This window comes from Acinonyx jubatus, chromosome C1 (assembly GCF_027475565.1).
Source record: "Acinonyx jubatus isolate Ajub_Pintada_27869175 chromosome C1, VMU_Ajub_asm_v1.0, whole genome shotgun sequence".
Taxonomy (NCBI): domain Eukaryota; kingdom Metazoa; phylum Chordata; class Mammalia; order Carnivora; family Felidae; genus Acinonyx; species Acinonyx jubatus.
This window is the reverse complement of record NC_069381.1, coordinates 5,901,157-5,921,903: the sequence shown is the minus strand read 5'-3', so window position 1 is coordinate 5,921,903 and position 20,747 is coordinate 5,901,157. Positions and strand designations below refer to the sequence as shown.

General features: G+C 42.3%; 1 protein-coding gene across 4 annotated transcripts in view; it reads left to right on the top strand.

Moving 5' to 3' along the window:
* RERE (arginine-glutamic acid dipeptide repeats) overlaps positions 1 to 20,747 on the top strand; it is a 418,258-nt gene that overhangs the window by 245,513 nt on the left and 151,998 nt on the right. For all 4 annotated transcript variants that reach the window (XM_027060523.2, XM_027060521.2, XM_027060518.2 and 1 more), the window contains 3 exons: positions 4,906 to 5,011; positions 6,379 to 6,475; positions 20,474 to 20,578. In XM_027060523.2, coding sequence (XP_026916324.2) covers positions 4,906 to 5,011; positions 6,379 to 6,475; positions 20,474 to 20,578 — 308 coding nt within the window. The remainder of the gene's footprint in view (positions 1 to 4,905; positions 5,012 to 6,378; positions 6,476 to 20,473; positions 20,579 to 20,747) is intronic.

The following is a 20,747-nucleotide window of genomic DNA, read 5'->3' as shown; positions in this document are numbered from 1 at the left end:
AGCTCTAGAAAGGCCCCTGTTCTGCTCCCAGACACCCACTAGGCTGTTGGTCTTTTTTCCAAACCCAGGTGGGGATGGGTTTTGTCCTCAATTAAACTATTTCCTTAAATTTACATACATCCGTCCCTTCAGAGAAATCCAGGCCAGTGATGTGGAAGAATCCATAATTTAACCCAGAATCAGCTACTCTCCTTGTGTGCACAGTCCCTCCTTGAAACCTCACTGTGAGCATGTTGGGTGCGCTGCTCCTGGGTGGTATTTTTTCCTTAGGGCTGGTACTTCCTATAACCTGCAGTCAGGCAGGCGGGCAGGCAGGCGGGCAGGCAGGCAAATCTCACTCTAAAGATAAAATGGTGGGAAATAATTTACTTCCCAGTGAGCTCTTCTCTGTATTCAGAAATACACCCCAGGGTGCCTTCACAGGGGCACCAAAATCTCCCCACTTCCCTCTTTACTCAGCATTCTGTTTAAAATGTGTCATTTATAACCACTTTGACCTTTGTGGAATTGTACAATTATATCACTAGTTGGTAATGAGGCCTATTTGTTAGAAATACTTGATATGCTTCTCAGATTGTTGCAAAAGTAGAGATTCTTTCCCCCTAATTTGCCACATGATTTATTTTTGTATTGCTATTACTAGCTTAATTTTGAATCTGAGAAAAACAACATATATAAGTGACCTCTTATAGCTTGACTCCTATCTTCATCTGTGAAACACTGGTAGTAACACCCAACGTTTGTTATTTTTTATTTTTTCCAAGTTTATTTTTGAGAGAGAGTGTCAGCACAGAGCCTGACGCAGGGCTCAATCTCACAAACCGTGAGATCGTGACCTGAGCGGAAGCCAAGAGTCGGATGCTTCGCCCATGGAGCTCCCTGGGAGCCCCCCGCCCAACATTTATTGAGAGCCAGTCCTGCTCCTCTTGCCCGTTTGTTTGCTCCTCACAGCCGGGTGCGGTACCGGTGGTGGAGTTTCCCATCGTGTGCCGTGTCCTGTGCCACAGAATTGAGGCTTGGAGAGGTCATTTGCCCAAGTAAGTTGCGAGCCCTGATTCAGACCTCGGTGATTCGGGCTAAATCAGACGATCTCTAAGTTGACTTTTGCTTTTAGTTTTCTGTGATTCTGAGCAGAAGTCTTTTTCTAGTGAACGGTGGGAAGAACATGCAGATTTCCCATGGTTAATGTTTGAGCCGCACGCACCTGTGTGTGTGAGTGGCATTGGGCGCACTGACTGGTCGAAGCGGTGCGCTCCGTTCCCTTTTGCTGTTCCTCAGTGCTCAGTCACTTCTGGAGAAGATGGCATTTTAATTTGTAAAAACCTCTTTAGTAGGGTACTGTTAGCGGATGCCATTATGTTAATGTAGAGAAGACAGGAGGGACTCTCCCAGTGCGGCTTATTTATCTACTTGTTTTGTCTGGGGACAAAACCTAGATGTAAGTGTATAAAATGGAATGTGACCCTAGAAATCATCTCATTCCCTCCCCTCACTTGTCAGATGCCAGGTGACTCACTAAGGTTGCCCCCAGCTGACTAAGTGATTGCAGACAGGACTAGAAGGCTCGATTACTTAATTTTAGTTTAGTACCCTCTGAAACGACATACTGCTTCCCTCTGGATGTTTGATCGTTAACTTTCCGGCCTATTTCGGACGATTATGTCTATTAGAGCTACTTATATTTGTTCAGAACTTTTGTTAACTGTGAATCTACCTTTTGTTGTGTTGTATCCAGAATTAAGATTTGGAGGCCTTTTTTTTTTTTTTTTGACACAATGCTGCCACTCCCTGGTTATTAGATAGTACTGCATTATGAAATCCAGCAGGGTTTCGGCTGCCTTTGTAAGGTCTCTTATTAGGAGTCGTAAATCTAGGCACAAATATACCAGAGCAGTAAGACAGAGAGAGAGAGAGTGTGTGTGTGTGTGTGTGTGCGTGTGTGTGTATGTATGTGCGTGCGTGCGTGTGGCCATTAAGTGTGCCAGGGTCAGAATTTAATATAGATATTATACCTCGAAAGGTCCCCAGAATCACTGGCTTGGTGTTCTGAAAAATAGACATTGTATGATTGCCAGTTCTGGTACCTTTGAAAGCTTACTTCGGGTGCCCTTCTGGTTTTCAGACATCTCAGATGTGTTAAAGAAATGCGTAGAAGCATAGATTTCAGAACATAGTTGCTCAGACTGCCGGTAGATCTGAATTCCTTTGAGCCCTGTTAAGTAGTTCATTACTGTGAGCATTGAGGCATCCCTTAGTAGCTCAAGGACTGGAGAGCACTGTCATCTGGTGAAGGAAACCACATTCTGGTGAAGAAATAGCTCCTACGGTTCTCAGCAGAGTTCTTGAAATCTTTCTGTGAAGCTCTGGTGAGCATCAGCTACCAACAGAAACCGTTGCTCTCTTGAGCGCCTACTCAGTTCCAGCGCGTTTCCGTTCCTCTCATTCTTTCGATAGTCCGTTGGGTAGGTTTCAGTGTTCCCATTTTGCAGAAAAGGGGAGACTCAGAATATGATTGACACGCCCAGAGTCATATAGCTAGGAACTGGTGGAGATGCAGTTTGAACCCAATGGTGACAGGCCTCACTGTGTTCGTATTTACATTCCATGTTCCCCACCTGGTAGTGCTTAAACCGGGTTGTTTTGGTCATCGTTCCAGTTTAGCTTTCCATAAAAAGGACACTGTTAGACCATTGGTTTTCCACTGGGGGGTAATATTGTCCCCTCAGGGGACATTTGGCAACGTGTGGAGACATTTTTTTGCTCATTACGATGAGGGGGAGGGGTGCCACTGGCATTTAGTGTTTGGAGGCCAGGGGCGCCGCTCAATATCCGGCAGTGTGCAGGACAGGCACCCATGCCAGACTTCCCTGGACCAAATGTCAGGAATGCTGAGGGTGAGAACCCCTGCATTAGGCAGTGCATTACCCCGAGTTTATCCTTGAGTAGCTGCAGACAGGCTCCACCCCTCCCCTGCTTCGTCTCTTTCTGTGAAGATGCCCTCATCCTGGCCCTGCTGTTTGTGGCTGGGCCCCGGGAGGAAACTGGTCTCCTGGCTGCTCTCTCGTGACCTGGTGTGTTGTCCCTCACTGCCTGTGTGCTTGGTCAGCAAGGCAGATAGAGGACCTCGCTTGTCCAGAGAGAAACCCACTTAAAGGCCACGTTGAAGTCAGAATCCGAGTTCCCTCAGGACCATGCAGGAGGTTCTCCTGTGCTGCGTGCATGTGGGCCGTGGGGGTGCATCCTGTACTTGTTCTGTCTTGTCTCTGGCTTGGTGTCTTCCCCAGATCTCCTTCTTTGCCTGGAAAGAATCCATTGAGGTCTTTCCCACTTTTCCCCCAGGTCAGTTGTTACCTCCTCCACAATCCTCCGCAGGGAGTAATTGCTCTTGAGGATAAACTCGTGTATGTAACATTTACTCTTTTTATGTAACATACTGATTCGTCCTCATTTTCCCACCTTTCGTATAAACAGTATAGAATGTAAAAGTGAAAAATGGATAAAAACTGAAAAGTACCCATTATGTAGGGTTATTCTTTCTGTACAGTCTCTTTTTTTCAAATCAGTAATGATGCCCTATTTTTGTAGGCCTATTTGACACAGTTAATTATACAGTACGGATCTTGGTGTTTATGATACTTACTTTGGAATAGTGCTTCTTCGCATTCAAGTTCATCAAGACTTTGACAGTGCTTTTCTTTCTGGTCATTTAAATAGCTTTAGTATTTTTCAGTAAAGGTTTTTTGTTGTTTTTGTTGTTGTTTTGCCTTTCTGGCCATTTAGTGAAGACTATATACATACCTCTTATTTAAGCAGAAAGCAGCTTGCTTCATTAAAGAGGCTCCTTTGACATATTTTAGGACTTAGTCATCTCCTTCATAAACATGAAGCATGTCTCAAATTTTAGCTCTCTTTCATTTCTGACTCACCTGCTGACTTGTGATGGGAAGGTAGACGTTGCTAAGGGGAATGATACAGCAGCATTTATCTTGGGGAGGTCTCTTAAGCCCCCACCTGGGTTAGGAATTACTTTATGAGGCCATGGGAAGCGTTGGTGCACTGCCATGTTCAGAGGTCTCACGACCAAGGTGTACCAAGACAGTCTCCCTCAGGCCGTGGCCCCATAGCCTTCAAATAGAAGGGCAGTGTTTCATCCTTTATGCTTTGAATGGAAGCATAACCAGGAACAAAGTTGACTTCTGGGCATAACATGTTTCAGTGTCCCACGAACATTTAGGGGCCCCTGATCATCATAGAACTCATTATTATTCACAAATATTTATGTACAAGTTCTGTTCTCTGGAAATTGGAAGACAATTAAGGTAGGGTCCCTGCTCCATGGACTCCTGGTACCTTCACCACCACCCATAGTTTGCTGTATTAGTTTGCCTTGTATCAATATCGTGGATGGGGATGTAATTAGTCTGGGTGATTGGCACACCTTGGAGACATGACTTTGTGCCAGGCCTTGCACGGTAAGGTTTTTCTAACTTATTGCCTTTAAAGGCCTTGACACTGTGCTAATGCAGTTTATAAATACTTACCAAAATGTTGAAGAATTAAGATAGAAGAAGGATGTATTCATGTAGTTTTGTATAGTTAATGCTAAATAAAACTATACTATTCATTGAATTAATCAAGCTGGGGGGAGATTTATAGGTTCAAGTTTGGTCTCCTTTGGTTTCCTGGATTAAGGTTTTGAGCAGTAGGGTCAGAGGGATGCTAAGGCTGGGATTAAAAATAAGTTTGACCTTATCATTGACTTCTGTATTTTTGTGGCCCTGTGGTAATTGTGAGTCTCCCTCTCTGCCTCTCCACCTGTTTACAGGGGCTTTTGATCATGGGTATGGTATACAGCTGTGGGCACCCGAAATCCTGTTCCTAATGCTGTTAGATTTTCCTTTTCAGAGTAAGAGGGACCATCTACTCATGAACGTCAAATGGTACTACCGTCAGTCTGAAGTTCCAGATTCTGTGTACCAGCATTTGGTTCAGGATCGGCATAACGAAAATGGTAAATAAGTCCTTCTGGTTTGATTCTTACGTTTTCTAGCTTTGGACAAGGTTGTTTCTTAAAACATTCATTAAATGGAGATAACCAGTATGAAAAACTTTCTCTAAAAAAGCTTTTCATAACTGAGAGCATTACCGGAATGTTTATTTATTTATTTATTTAGTTTTGCTGAGTTCGTTCATTATTTTTGCCTTAAAAAAACCCCCAAACAACCAGAGAGATGCGCCAATAACATCTTCCCCTTAAACTTGGACTAGAGATAGCTCTTCTTTGGAAATAACAGTAATTCCATTTCTAAAATTCCTTTTTCTCCCCTAATGATGAGCTAATAATACCGAAAACATCATGATTCCATTTTATTTCTTTTCTCCTTTTCAATAATCTCTATGATTGAACTTCTCTGCATCCAGGGCTGTGAACTTCAGTTTTGAAAGCATAGCTTTCCTGAAGGGTTTGCAATTCAGTTTGCGTCTTAACTTTCAGAATAATCAGGAAGGTAGTTCAGAGATTCTTAGTTTTTCTTGCTCTGGCATTGTAGTTTCTACCCAGTAACTTTGTTGACATGTGAGATATGCACATAAAATGTGTATTGCGTTTGTTCAGATGTGTATAATCATGCATTTTTACTGATTTTTCAAGTGTTGGGCCTCACGCTTAACTGATTCACATTTGTCACCCATTAATCATATGAGTTAGAATTTGTCACTACCCACTTTCAGATGAGGAAATCGAGGCACATGAGATGCTCAAGGAGTTGCCAAGGCAACATGTCTTCTCAGCGGGCCTGGCCAGGCTGGGATCCAGCTGCCTCTACTCTTCCTTTCCCACTCGTCCGCACTGCTTCTGAGTCAACAAAGCATAGCCAAACAGTTTTGAGGAATGATGTTCTTTCATAACTCATTAGGCTTTTCTTCTTTGAAAACTATAAAAATTTCTGTTAAGGCAGTTAAATTATGGTTCCTGGTTAAAAATAGTAACTTGGTTATTTTTTTCTACAGAAACAGTGCAATTTCACTCCATCCTGGAATATTTAGCAATAAGAAATTAAACAGGATCATTAATTATGTCAGTAATTTACACGTTTGCTAAAATGTGATCATTGTTTCTTCTGTTTTTTTCTTCGTTTTTTCATTAATTGCTTAATGCATTTCAGCAAACTGTGGGGATTTAATAAGGGTGTAAAACACATCCAGCAAGATACTTGTTTCCTGTTATGCCTGCCATACATTATTCCTCCTGACCAGACCTGGTTATTTATTGTACTTTCTTTAGTGGGAGGTGAACCTGAAAGAAAAATCTAGCAAAAATTTTCCTAAATGTTTTGGGAGGCTCAATTTTAATATCCTCTCAATTAATTTTTTTGACAGACTCTGGAAGAGAACTTGTCATTACAGACCCGGTCATCAAGAACCGAGAGCTCTTCATTTCTGACTACGTCGACACGTATCATGCTGCTGCCCTCAGGTGAGCGCCAGAGACATGGTCTTTGCTGTGAAGGAGCGGCCGTCGAGCATGGCGGGTCGAGCAGCCTAAGCCATCTGGGTCTCTTTTGATAATCAGGATGTTAATCAGACTACTCTTGTGTCTCAGTACAAGTTAGTACACCACCACTCACTCCAGTGTTAACTTTGTGGGTGATTGGGGTTTCAGAGGTTACCTGTACCTTCACTAATCTGTGTGGGAGAAAAGAAACCAATATAAGAAAAAAACTTTTGACGCCCTCTCTGTAGTTTTGTATCTTTGTGTCCTTGGTAGTATGCTGGTATTGAAAATTAGTATCCTGGCACTGGTTGCTGAAGTTCTTAGGGTGACGTGTTACGATGGTCTGCAGATTATTTTCTCAAGAATCAGTTACTTCCACTAGAAAAGGTGGAGAGATGGGTGAAACAAATATGGCAGCATGGCTTGAGAGTCTAAGCAAGGTTTATAGGAAGTTTTAGCAACCTGTTTATTCTTTGAATTTTTTGTATGTATGAAAAATTTCCTACCAGAAAGCTTGGCGTTAGGGAGAATATACTGAAGATTTTATTCTGAGGAAGGAGGTAACATTGCAGATAGTCTTAGGTAATTATGCCAAAGAGTGACCATAAGCCCCTACTTTGCACTTTCTGGCGTTTTCTGTCCCTTTCAGGAAAAGGTGATATATGCGTGCGTACACACACACACACACACACACACACACACACACACACATCTTCATCCTGGTATATTTCGCATGTATGTGGAAGACTGTGGGCTTCTTAAGTAGTAGAGGAAGTAAGACAAGTAATAGTTTTGTAATTCTTTCCCAACCAGAAAGAATAAAGTGGTGAAAGACTACTTTCTTTGTTAAAAATAGAAAAAAAAAGTCATAGGGATTTACTTGCTTTTAACTGAGCTATAATGAGATCCAATAATTTCTCCATTATGTTGCTCAAATGGCGTTCAGTGAAACCATCTGGAGTCTCCTGTGCAAAGCTATATAGCTAAAGCCAGTTATTTCAAGGTGAATTAGTAGCAACTTTTAGAGCAGGTTTGGGTCAGTGTTTTGGGCCAGAATATTTTTCCTATGATCTCCTTCGCAGCTACTCAGCTCAGCCATTGTAGGGCAAAAGTCATAGGCAACAAGTAAATAAATGAGGTGCTGTGTACCAATAACTATGGACGCTGACATTTGCATTTCATTTAATTTCCACGTCAGGAGATATTATTCTTTTTTTGATTTCTTTTTTAGCCATTTAAAAATGTAAAAGCTATTGTTTGTTCTGCAACTGTATAAAAACGGGCATTGGGCCAGATTGGCCAATCCCTGCTGTAGGGGAAGGAGCGAATATGGTTAGATTTGGCTTTTTACAAGACTTTAGATACATTTAGAGAATTTCTCTGGTGTTTTATCAACGTCTTCCAAAGTTCCCAGAAGCCTTTCGTGTCTTTGTGGCAGTGACTTTGCAATCTTAAACTCGAACACTGAATGAAGCAAGTTAATGGAAGTTTGGATAGATGGATGGAACCATTAAATTGTTAGTGAAGACAAGTGGCTTGATCTTGAAATACTTTCTTATCTTGATATATATGCTTCTCCCCTCCTATTTTCATCTTGTGTCATTGGTTGAGGTAAATGATTTTAAAAAACGTAGAGTTAAAGTTAAATAAAGATGTGACAGGGCGACTGGGTGGCTCAGTCAGTTGAGTGTCTGACTTCGGGTCAGGTCATGATTTCCCGGCTTGTGAGTTTGAGCCCCACCCTGGGTTCTGTGCTGACAGCTTGGAGCTTGGAGCCTGGAGCCTGGAGCCTGGACATGCTTAAGATTCTGTGTCTCCCTCTCTCTCTGCCCCCTCCCCTGCTCACGCTGTTTCTCTCTCAAAAATAAACAAACGTTAATAAATAAATATGTGAGACACATAACAGTGGTTATTTAATGTGTTTTGATAGATTTACTTGAAATGAATATATTTGAATATTAGCGGCTATTCAGATTTGTGGAATCATTTTATACTATTTTACCCTTTTTAGAAGAACCAGTTGTCCCACGTAATTCCACCTGGACCTAGTAAACATACTTTTACTGGGTTTCCAGTCATATACTTTCTGGAGATATGTAATTGTGTAGTCACTGTCCTTTCCCTGGCCACCAAAGGGCTCGAATGCTACTGGTAATTCCTTATCTTCTTTTCACTGTGTATGTGACCAGAACCCTTAGGGACTAGTCTTTTCTTCCTGTGGTATTTTCTTTGAAGTGGTCATAAAGTGGTTCCATTCTAGCTGTCGTCTCAAATTTGATTTTGTTAGCTTCAAATAGAACCTCTGTGTATAACCTGACAATTGGATTTTTTTCCCCAAAGATTGTGGATCGTAGTGGTCACACAGTTATTGAATGATCTGGCCTAGTAGGTGCTTAGTAAATACTTGTGGCTGGCTTGATGTTTGTCTGCATCTGTATTGCAGACAAACTGCATTTGTCTGACATTTGAGCTCATCTGTATGGTTCTTACTGTTACTACTTAGTAATCTGGCCAGGCTCTCAGCAACAGAGCGCTTCCTGTAAGATCTTCTCCCATAAAAGCAGATTTCTCCCCCAGGAATCTTTATTGTTCTCTTTCATTTTAACAAAACTAGATTAATTTTAAAATACAGTGTGGGCTGGGGAGATAAACCTTTAGTTTTTTCTTCCACTTATTTCCTGCCCATTTATCCACAGGAAGAATTTTTCTTCCTCTATAGATATAAAGCAGTTCTGCCAAAAATAAATTCAGCTTTGGGGGGCCTGCGTGGCTTAGTCGGTTAAGCATCTGACTTTGCTCAGGTCATGATCTCACCACTTGTGAGTTTGAGCCCTTCATCAGGCTCTATGCTGACAGTTCAGAGCCTGGAGCCTGCTTTGGATTCTGTGTGTCCTTCTCTCTCTGTCCTTCCTCTGCTCACACTCTGTCTCTCTTTCTCTCAAAAATAAATAAACATTTAGAAAAATAAAAAATAAATTCAGTTTTGAAAGAGACAAAATAGTCCGTAGGAACGTGAAAAAGGGTCAGATGAATGTAGTGGCAAACATGGAAGAGAAAAAAAAGAAAGAAAAAGACTGATAGCATTAGTGCTTAGCACCCTTCTTGTCAAAGACCATAGTGCTCAGCTCGGTGGGTTCCTGGGACCCGTAATTCTGAGGCGGCTCCTGCCATGGCATTCCCTAAGGAGGAGAGTGCTTCAGTGCTTTCTCTCTTTCAAGCTGGTGTGAGGGTCAGGTGATAAAGGGGGAGGGAGTGCTCTGTCCTCTAGCCCTCGAGAATCAGAAGGGAGACAGAATTCCTCTGCAGCCTGTTTTCTGTAAGCTGAGTATTTCCTTCCCCAAACGAAATTCACTCCCAGAGGGACTGTGGGACCATTCGTTACGGAGACCTGTGTTGAGGTCCAGCACTGCTGCTTGGCTGCTGTGTTTTAAGTCTTGCCTTGGCCGTCCCTCATCCCTGCCTTTCAAGCTAAGTTTATCCAGCTGTTTGTTTTCTTTTCATTACATTTATCAGTAGCCATATGGTGCAGTTAGTATCTTGAGACAAGTAGTTTTGAGTTCTCCCCAGTAGCTAAGTATTTTGGGCCCATGCTGGTATAATAGAAAAAACACCAGACTACAACGAGAAGGCTGCAGTTTGAATCCTGGCTCTGCCACATAGTTTTTTCACCGAGGTCAAGTTTAAACTTTTGAGGCATCCTTTTGACAAGCTTACGCAAGGCCACGTGATTAAGTGACAGCACCCTGAAGCAAACACACATATTTTGGTCCTACATCCAGTCAGAAAATGGATGTGAAAGGGTCTCTCAGGGTGCCTCACACTCAGTAGCATGGGGAGTGCTTACTTACGGTCATTGAATCTGAATTGGGTTCTTTTTTTTTTTTTTTTTTAATGCTTATTTATTTGAGAGAGAGAGGGAGGGAGAGAGAAACCGAAGGAGGCTCCAGGCTCTGAGCTATCAGCACAGAGCCCGACACGGGGCTCGAACTCACAAGCCATGAGATCATGACCTGAGCCGAAGTTGGATGCTTGAGTGACTGAGCTACCCAGGTGCCCCTGAATTGGGTTCTTAAAGCAAAAAAGGAAGAAAAGAAAAAATGCAATTAAACGTAGTTCTGTACCAAGTTATTGATGGTACGATTATTCAGCATCCATTTGTTTTACTTTTCTGTGGCCTCTTGGCTGGATTGATTGGCTATTCCGATTACTTCGGGTACGGGAGGGAGAGTTGAGCTCCAGGAGCCACCTTTAGACGCTCCGAGAATGAGCAGATAAACCTGCTCTGAGAACAAGCAGATAAATTTTATGACACTAAATAAAATTATAGCTTGCAGTTTGTTTGCTATGTTACTTCTTTTTCACCCTAAGGATCATGTTTTATTGATGATCAAAGAAAGGATCTAGAGAGATTGCTTTGTGATTGGATTGTGAGCATGTGACCTGGGCAGCATTTTCAGGTTTACTGTGTACCTGTAACTGTTAATTCCCAAATATCGTAAATGTCTCAACGACTGAAGGGCTGTTTCCCAACTTCCTGATTATCTGCCTCTTACTTCAAGGAATCACTTGGGGAAAAACATGTCCTCAGGTAGGGCAGGTGCCAAGCTGTCATCTTGGCTAGGAATTAGTCTTCTAGGAATGTTTTCGAGTGAGTTTTCTGGAGCCTTTCCCAGCCAGAAAACCCTAGCCTCGCTCTGCAGGGCTTCTAATCTTCCCCTTTTCATCCTGAATTAATTGATCTTTTCACTTTGTTCTGGGCAGCTAGGGTTGTACGTGCAGTGATTGATGCAGACTGAGTGCATCTCCACACAGTTCCACAGCCATTTTTGGCACTGACACAACTCCTTTAGCTCCTGTGGGTCCCCTGATGAGTGTCCGGACGCCTCAGAGCATTTAGTTTTACAGTTCCAGGGTTCATTACCTGGCTTTGATCAACTGTTGTTTTAATATGTAAAATAACTTCGACCTACAGCATTTTTATTGTTTTGTCCATATGTGCTTAAGTACTTCATTAGACACCATAGCTGGATGGTCATTTTATTCTTTCTTTCTTTCTTTCTTTCTTTCTTTCTTTCTTTCTTTCTTTCTTTCTTTCTTTCTTTCTTTCTTTCTTTCTCTTTCTTTCTTTCTTTCTTTCTTTCTTTCTTTCTTTCTTTCTTTCTTTCTTTCTTTCTTTCTCTTTCTTTCCTCCCTTCCTCCCTTCCTCCCTTCCTCCCTTCCTCCCTTCCTCCCTTCCTCCCTTCCTCCCTTCCTCCCTTCCTCCCTTCCTTCCTTCCTTCCTTCCTTCCCTTCATTCTTTCCTTCCTTCCTTGCCTTCATTCTTTCCTTCCTTCCTTCCTTCCTTCCTTCTTTCCTTCCTTCCTTTCTTCCCTTCTTTCTTTCCTTCCTTCCTTCCTTCCTTCCTTCCTTCCTTCCTTCCTTCCTTCCCTCCCTCCCTCCCTTCATTCTTTCCTTCCTTCCTTCTTTCCTTCCTTCCCTTCCTTCTTTCCTTCCTTCCCTTCCTTCTTTCCTTCCTTCTTTCCTTCCTTCTTTCCTTCCTTCCTTCCCTTCTTTCTTTCCTTCCTTCCTTCCTTCCTTCCTTCCCTTCATTCCTCCCTCCCTCCCTCCTTTCCTTCCTTCCTTCCTTCCTTCCTTCCTTCCTTCCTTCCTTCCTTCCTTCCCTCCCTCCCTCCCTCCCTCCCTCCCTCCTTTCCTTCCTTCCTTCCTTCCTTCCTTCCTTCCTTCTTTCCTTCCTTCCTTTCTTCCCTTCTTTCTTTCCTTCCTTCCTTCCTTCCTTCCTTCCTTCCTTCCTTCCTTCCTTCCTTCCTTCCCTCCCTCCCTCCCTCCCTCCCTTCATTCTTTCCTTCCTTCCTTCTTTCCTTCCTTCCCTTCCTTCTTTCCTTCCTTCCCTTCCTTCTTTCCTTCCTTCTTTCCTTCCTTCTTTCCTTCCTTCCTTCCCTTCTTTCTTTCCTTCCTTCCTTCCTTCCTTCCTTCCTTCCTTCCTTCCTTCCTTCCTTCCTTCCTTCCCTTCATTCCTCCCTCCCTCCCTCCTTTCCTTCCTTCCTTCCTTCCTTCCTTCCTTCCTTCCTTCCTTCCCTCCCTCCCTCCCTCCCTCCCTCCCTCCCTCCTTTCCTTCCTTCCTTCCTTCCTTCCTTCCTTCCTTCCTTCCTTCCTTCCTGTGTCCTGGCGCTGCTAGCTAGGCAAGGGCTCTGAGGTGCTGGGAACACCCAGCTGAACAATATACTCTCTGTGCCCTTGGATACTTCTCAATCTTTTAAAAATTCTTTATCTGGAGCTGCTTTTAGATGCACAGAAAAGTTGTGAGTACCGCGTTTCCATCCATCCCTCCCCCAGTCTTCCTCAGTGTTAACATCTGACAGAACCCCTGTGTGGTTATCAGATCCAGGAAATTAGCATTAGTACAATACAGTTGAACTGAAGACCCTGCTTGAATTTCACTAATGTCTTAATTCAAACTTCTGTAACAAAATAGCACAGACTGGGTGGCTTAGAAGCAACAGAAACTTATTTCTGACAGCTCCAGAGGCTGTTGGTCTGAGATCAGAGTGCCAGCCTGTTCTGCTGAGATCCCTCTGGTTTGCACACTGCCGACTTCTTGTATCCGTCACATGGCCCAGAGCAGAGAGGGAAGGCAGGTTTCCTGTCTGACAGCACAGGGTTCATTTTATTGTATCTCTTTTTGTACCTTCTTTCTTCAAAAGCGAAAAACTCTGCTCTCATTGTCGAAATATATTTACTTATTTTTATTCACTTCAGGAATACACATAGTTTTAGAATTTGTAACCCATGTCCCTGTGAGAAACAGATTTACTGACTAAATTTTTGTCTTTAGCCATGTAATCTATAGGCAAGACACTGTCTTCCAAAGTTGTTTAGGTCAGTTCTGCTCTTGGATACCTCTGTAAGTGGCCGTGTTCTCTCTTTGTACTACGGTTAGGTTCACTGTTAGACTTTGCGCTCCACTTTTGGTCCCTCCTGGTCGGTGGGGACTCTTGTTAATTTTTGGATGTGCGAGGGCATGCGGACTATGGCTGTGGTTCTGACGGTCAGGGCTGCAGACAGATATGTGGTTTTCAATTCTCTTACATGCTCCCATCCCCATTTCTTTCCTTCCCGCCTGCTCTCTCTAACTGCTCGCTTTACTTCTTAGTTTTTCCTTCCTGCGCTTTTTCATTTCAAATGAGCAAATACATAGCTGTTTTGTTATAGCCTCTTCTGTCTTGTATGAGGAGTAGCATGCCATAGCTACTCTTCTGCGTTTGCTGTTTTTACTTAACGTTGTGCCTTAGAAACCGCTCCGTATCCGCTGATGGAGGTCTCCGTCATTCCCTCTCGCATGGAGCTCTGCTGTGTGGGCTTTGAAGGTGTTTCCAGGATGTTCCAGTCATAAATGACGCTGCAGCCGGTGTCCTTGTGCATGTGTATTTCCTCATTGTCAGATGTGAATCTTCGGGGCGGATTCATCGAAGAGAGATTTCTGGGTTCAAAGGCTTATGTGTAGGTGGTTTTCCTCCAGAAAGCAAATACCACTTTGCATGCCCTCTGTGTCCCCAGCAGCATGTGCTGTCCTATTTCGTTTTAGTTGTGCCAGTCTGATAGGTGAGAAGTAGGGTCTTGGTATTGTTTTACTTTATTTTGCTAACAGTGAATGAGTGTGAGCATTTTTTCATATATTTAAAGGATATTTGTGTGTGTGTGTGTGTGTGTGTGTGTGTGTGTGTGAGAGAGAGTTATCTGTTCATGTCATTTCCTCTGGGTTTTGCTTTGTTTTATTTTGTTTGTTTGTGTGTTTGCTGTTTGGTCTCTTGTCTCTAAAAGTTCTTTAGCATTTTCTGTTGTGTGTGTCGTAAATGTTTTCTCCCACTTGCTGGTTTTCTTTTATGGTTTTAAAAAAATTCTGCAAAACTTACTGTTATCCAGTCAGAGTTGTCAGTGTTTTTCATTTATTCCCTGAGGACGGAGTCGTGGCTAGAAGCCTCTCCCTGTACCTGACCTACTGAGGCCTTGTGCCCAGCTGTCCCAGCACCGGGTATTAACAAGCCTCTCTCACGCTCCCAGCTCTCTCAGCACGTGGACTGCCAAGTCTGTTTCTCCTCAGTGGCTCGAGATGCCACCTTTGTCGTGTCTCATTTTCCTTGTGTGTCCTAGACTCTGTTAGTCCGTTGTCTTGTCTGTCTGGGTGCCGCTGCCGTGCTCTTTTAGCTGTGGAGGCGTCTTAGTATTTTTTGCTGTGCCACTGATAATTTCCGCTTTTCTCAGTTATCTGTTTTTCCTGTGCATCTTCGTAGCAACCTGTTTCAGTCCCTTAAATAGCTTGTTGATATTTGTATTAGGATAGCATTGAATCGATAGATCAATTCTGTGGAGAAATGCCATGTTGAGTTCCTACATCCGAGAACAGGGGACGTTTTTCCATTTGTTCATGTTTACTTTGGTGTCTCTCGGGAGCGTTTAAGAAGAATTTTCCGCATAGAGATGTTCCCATTCTTGTCACGTTTATTTCTGTGTATTTAATCTTATAGGCATATATAGAAACGGCTATACCCTAATAATAGAGAACTCTATACCCTAATAATAGAGAATATGCTTTTTTCAAAAGTGTTGATTTCTTTATTTAGAGAGCACGTGTGTGAGTAGGGGAGGGATGCGGAGAGGGGGAGAGTGAGAGAGAATGAACCCCAAGCAGGCTCTGCACCTTCGGTGCAGAGCCCAAAGTGGGGCTTGATCTCACGAACCATGAGATCATGACCTGAGCAGAAATCAAGGGTCGGATGCTTAACCGACTGAGCCACCCAGGTGCCCTGAGAATATGCATTCTTTCTTTGTACCTTGGCATATTCTCAAAAATTGATTGTATGTTAGATCATAAAGACAGCATTCATGTGAGTAAAAGGCAGTAAAAGCAGAGTTTAAAAACAAAAACCAGAAAGGGCAGAATTTCACTTGGAAATATAAAACTTCTGTTTCCTCACTACAGAGAACAAACTGGTGGTCACCAGAAGGGAGGGGGCTGGAGGATGGGGGAAACAGGTGATGGGGATCAAGAGGGTGCTTGTCCTGGTGAGCACTGAGCAGTGAATACGATTGTTGAATCACTATACTCTGTTCCTGAAACTAATATAACATCGTATGTTAACTATATACTGGAATTAAAATATAAAGCTTAAAGAAAATAAAACTTTAAACAACCTCTGAGCAGAAGAGGAAATAAACACTGAAATTAAAGAAATTTTTAAAAACAACAGGAAAAATACTATGTACTAACATCTGTGGCATGCATTTAAAGCGCTGATCAAAGGAAAACTAGTGATACTAAACACATCAACTGCAATGAAAAAATGAAATTGAACGATTAAGTTCCCAGCTTAAATGATAAAAAGAGCAACAGATCAATCAAAATGCAATGACGTGGAGCTCAGTGTATGTAGAAGAAACGCTTAAGACCACCGCGTGTAAGAGCGGACAGGCAGAGGGGTCCACGTGGAGGTAATGGAAGTGGTTACACTTCGAGCAACTCTTGGGGAGACCATGGAGTGATATTCTCAAAGCACCGTAAACGAATCAAGAGGAATCCTATAAAATGTCACATAACCTATAGGAAGGCAAGAGAAACAGAATGAAACACGGAAAAGAAACTTTGGAAAAATTCTGTACCTGTCATGAGTCAAATGGCTTACAGCTGACAAGACACTGACTCTGTCTCAAAATCTTTCTTTTCCTTTGTTTTCAGGCAAGGGTCACAATAAAAGCTGTAGGCAGACCTGCGGCCATAAGCCTTCCGTACGTGTCTGTGTCCCTCTTTCCAGGCTTCTCTGACGTTTGCGTGGCCCTGGGGATATACAGAGACTTCCCCAGTTATGAATAGTTTTGATGGAATGAATTTCTGGGCCATGTTTCCATTTGTAGTCTCTCCTTGTGTAAGGCGGCTCTCTTCTCCTTCATCCCCTTCCGATGCCCTCCTCCCATCAGCCGGAGCATTTGTCAGACCGCGCGGTGCCCAGGGTGGAACTGTGCGGCCACCACCCCAAGGACTACCGGAACGATTATCCTACAGGAAGCCTTTGTTACTGATGAATGAGAGGCCCCGGGAATAGGGGGCTTCCCAGTTTGTAGTCATGTTTCTGTTAATAATGAAGCATCACATTAGAAGTAGGGTGTATAGGACTTTGGAGGCTCCGAATCCGATATTTTGGTAAGCTGGTAGTGATGGCGACTTCCTCTTAACAGTCTCTCCGGCTTCATTCCACAAACACTGTCAAATAACGTACCGCTTTTGAGAGAGAAAAAGAGCAAGATGAAAAGAGTGCTCTGGAGAAAAAAAAATACTGAATGCTTAAAATGCTACTCTCTCTCTCTCGCACACACACTTCAAAACGTAACCTCCCCGCTTCGGCAAGAGGCAACAGGAAAAATATTTCAAAATGGAGGCCAACCAAGGTGGGCTTACCTGCTCTGTCTTCGGCTCTGCTCAGTACCGGATGGCTCGTTAGCCGCCAAGAGCAGCAGCCTTAATCAGCCGTGGCTCCGTGCTACTGACTCTTGATGTTTTGTTTTACCCTAATACTTCAAAAATGTTTATACGGTAAAGTACACATTTTAAGTTTACATTTTTATAAGTTTTGATAAATGTGTTTGACCCTTAACGAGGCAGGGAATATTCCCACCAGCGCAGAAAGTTCCCTTAAGCTACTCTCCTCTCAAAGCCTCTCACCCCGAAGCAACCACTATTCTGATTTCTCTCACCATAGATGAATCTTGCCTGTTCTAGAAATTCATTCATATAAACGGAATCATACGGTCTGAGCTTTCTGTATCCCTGGCTTCTTTTACTCAGAATTTAATGTTTGAGACTTTTTCTCATGAGGTCCTATGTACCAGTACTTCTTTCCTTTGTATTGTTGGGTAGTATTTCATCTTACAAATATACAATGATTTGGGGCGCCTGGGTGGCTCAGTCCGTTGGACGGCCGACTACAGCTCAGGTCATGATCTCGCGGTCTGGGTTTGAGCCCCACGTCAGGCTCTGTCCTGAGCGCTCAGAGCCTGGAGCCCGCTTCTGATTCTGTGCCTCCCTCTCTCTCTGCCCCTTCCCTGCTTGCTCTCTGTCTTTCTCTCTCTCGAAAATAATAAACAATAAAAAAAAATTTAAAAAAAAACACAAATATACAATGATTTGTTACCCACTTCCTTATTGATGGACATTTGGGTTGTTTCTAGGCTAGTGTGAATAAAAGCTGTTATGAACAACAACAAAAAAGTACAGAGAAGGAAACAAAAATAAAAAAGAAATTAATGAGGAATAAAACAGTAAAACTAATTAATGAGATCCTTAAAAAATTTTAATATCTCGTTAAAAGTGACGTTATGACCAACTGGGATTTATTCCAGGAATGCAAGGTATTCACTATTAGAGACTCTGCTAATATCATACACCATATTATTAAATCTAAGGGGGGAACCTCCATATTTCCAAAGCAATGATTATTTCTGAAGTTAGTATCATATTTAATAGTAATACCTGAAAGACCTTTCCACTGAGATCAGGATCAAGGCGAGGGTGCCTGTTTCCATTACTTTCCACATTGTGTGAGAGGTTCAGTATTAGTTTTAAGAAAGGATAGAAAAGAAGTAAAACTGTGTTTATTTGCAAATAGCAGATAACATACCTGGAAAGCCTTAGAGAACCAATGATTAAACTGTATCAAATAATAAAGAATGCAGTTCAGTAGTAGGATATGAAATTGATATACAAAAACCAGTACCTTTCACGCGGTCACATAGAAGAGGACATACCAGTGGGTGACCTCATTCATTACAGTTACATGCTTATTTGTCAGATGATGTGCTTCTGTTCCTGCTGCTTCAGGCTTTTCCGAAACCATTTGTGCTGCTGTCCCCATGGAACATTTGGCAGTGTCTTTAGAAACTCTTAATTGTCACAGTGTGGTTTGGGGGTGCGATGGGGTAGAACTCAGGGATACTGCTAAGTACAGGACAGTCCCTGACAACAAAGAACTATGCAGTCTAAAATGTCAATAGTGCTGAGATTGAGAAACTCTTTCCTAAAGAAAGCATACTTGATTTCCAATGTCTGTGTTTAGAATTGCGGGTTGGCAGTGTTTTTATAGGTTCAATGAATACATCGATTAATTAAGTTGAAGGGTAGACTTGAATGTGAATAATAATGAAGAATAGTGAAAGAGGAATCACTTTCCTTTAGTTAGGGACAGTGATGGAAATAACTTATTTTGTGTAGCACTGAATAGTGTATAAAGTTTCATAGACTCCTTGTTTGATCTCCTCAATAGGGATTAGTATAATAGGTGTTCCTATCCCTGTTTGATGAAGGAACTAGCCTATTTTTTTTAGGTGTCAGGGACTAAATCATGTCAGATAGATGGGTAGTTAGTTTCAGAGTGAGTGCATTGTTTGTTCATCTGTAAAAGTGATCTTTGCTGCTTTTTCTTTTCTGGAAGGTCATTTTAGTTCTAGCTACACACTAGAGGGAAAAGTCCTGGGTGTACAAAGTTGATTCCTAGTCCGTATTCCTAGTGTAGCTTGTTACTTACAAATAATTGCTTCCCATGGAACTTTCCGCGGTGATGGAGATATTATATAAATGTGTTCATTATGGTAGCCACTAGCCTCATGTGATTATTTAAACTTACATTAGTTGAGATTAAATAAAATTTTAAATCCTGTTCTCTTCAGTTGGACTAGCCTAGCCACATCTCAAGTGCTCAAGAGCTGTGTATTATGTTACTGGTAGTTCTCAAAGAAATGTCAATATATCTCAAGCACTTTTGTTAAATTGTTAAAATGGAGGTTGTTTGAGGCCCATCTTAGTGTCTGCCTATCACTGAGGTTTTGGTCACAGTTACTTAAGCTCTGTTGGAAAGGAGGACATTGTTTTTCAAGTCCTTGGTGGGAAGCGAATGAATGTCATCTCCAGGTTGCTGTTCCTCGGCTAGCTTCTTTCTCTAACACTTTGGCCATTAGCTGGTGTGTATTTGTTACCGCACCAACTTACGGAGTCCTTATGAGAATGGAATACCTACCTGGTCAAGTGGTAGGAGTTCATAGCCCCGGAAGCATATGCACGTGCTGTTGATTCTCCGGTTCCATCTACTGTAATCGCAGCCCTTGGCTTCCACTTGATGTTAAAGTTCCCTTCTGTGAGCACGAAGGGAGTTGCTGAAAACCCCCCTGCCTCCTTGGGAACGCTGGAAATTCTCCCAACGTGTGTGTGCGCGTGCGCGCATTTGAGGAGTTTGGTGGTATTACAGAGTTTTCAGCTACATTTTTGGTTTTAAATTGTGTTGGTAGATGAACCTGGAAACCTTAATGCTGTCTATTTGCAGTATTTTTGTGGGAAAGTGTTTTTCCAACCTACGATCTTTGAATGTTATCTGAGAATTTGGGAAGTGTGTGTTTTTATGTATTAAAGCCCATCTGTATACTTAAAAAATTAAAGTCTCTCCGTTTTAATTTGTAAGTCAGTTTATTTCTTGAACATTTAAAGAGAAGAAAAATATTTGACAGCTATACATTTTGCTTATAGCAAAGTAGCAGGAAGAAAAGTCCCATTTTTACGGTTTAGAAAGGCTTTAGGTGGTTTTTTTGGTAAAGTAATTTAACTGTGGTTTATTTTTCCTGTTGTGTCTAGTTTCATATCCTTTTATCATGGTCCCACCCTCGATTTACCTTTATGGTTTAGTTGACTTTACTCCATGGCTAAGATGCTGAGGTACAAGCAGTGAAATTGTGAAGTTGGCTGAAGCAGTCCTGACACACACAAAAAAATATTGGACGTTTTCTGAATTGATAAATACGGAGTCTGTAGCCATATTCTACGTGTTTTTAGAGTAATGTGGATTTAGTTGCGTCTTCCCCTGCCTCTTTCCCTCCAATAGTGTTTTGGTTTGCAAAGCAGTTGAGGGTAATACTAATAATGTATTTTTTACATTTGTTTGTTTTCAGAGGGAAGTGTAACATCTCCCATTTTTCTGACATATTTGCTGCTAGAGAGTTTAAAGCTCGAGTGGATTCATTTTTCTACATATTAGGCTACAACCCTGAGACCAGGTAAGTGAGTCACTTGGCCCCACTCAGTGAGAACTTCGCTTTGCTATGTGCGTGCGCGTGCGTGTGTTTGCACATTTGGGCATGTGCCAGTAAGATGAGAAAACACAGCTTCAAAACCCAAAGTGAACCTCTTTGGAAGGAGTTCTAATTAACGTCATCGGTGTCTAAA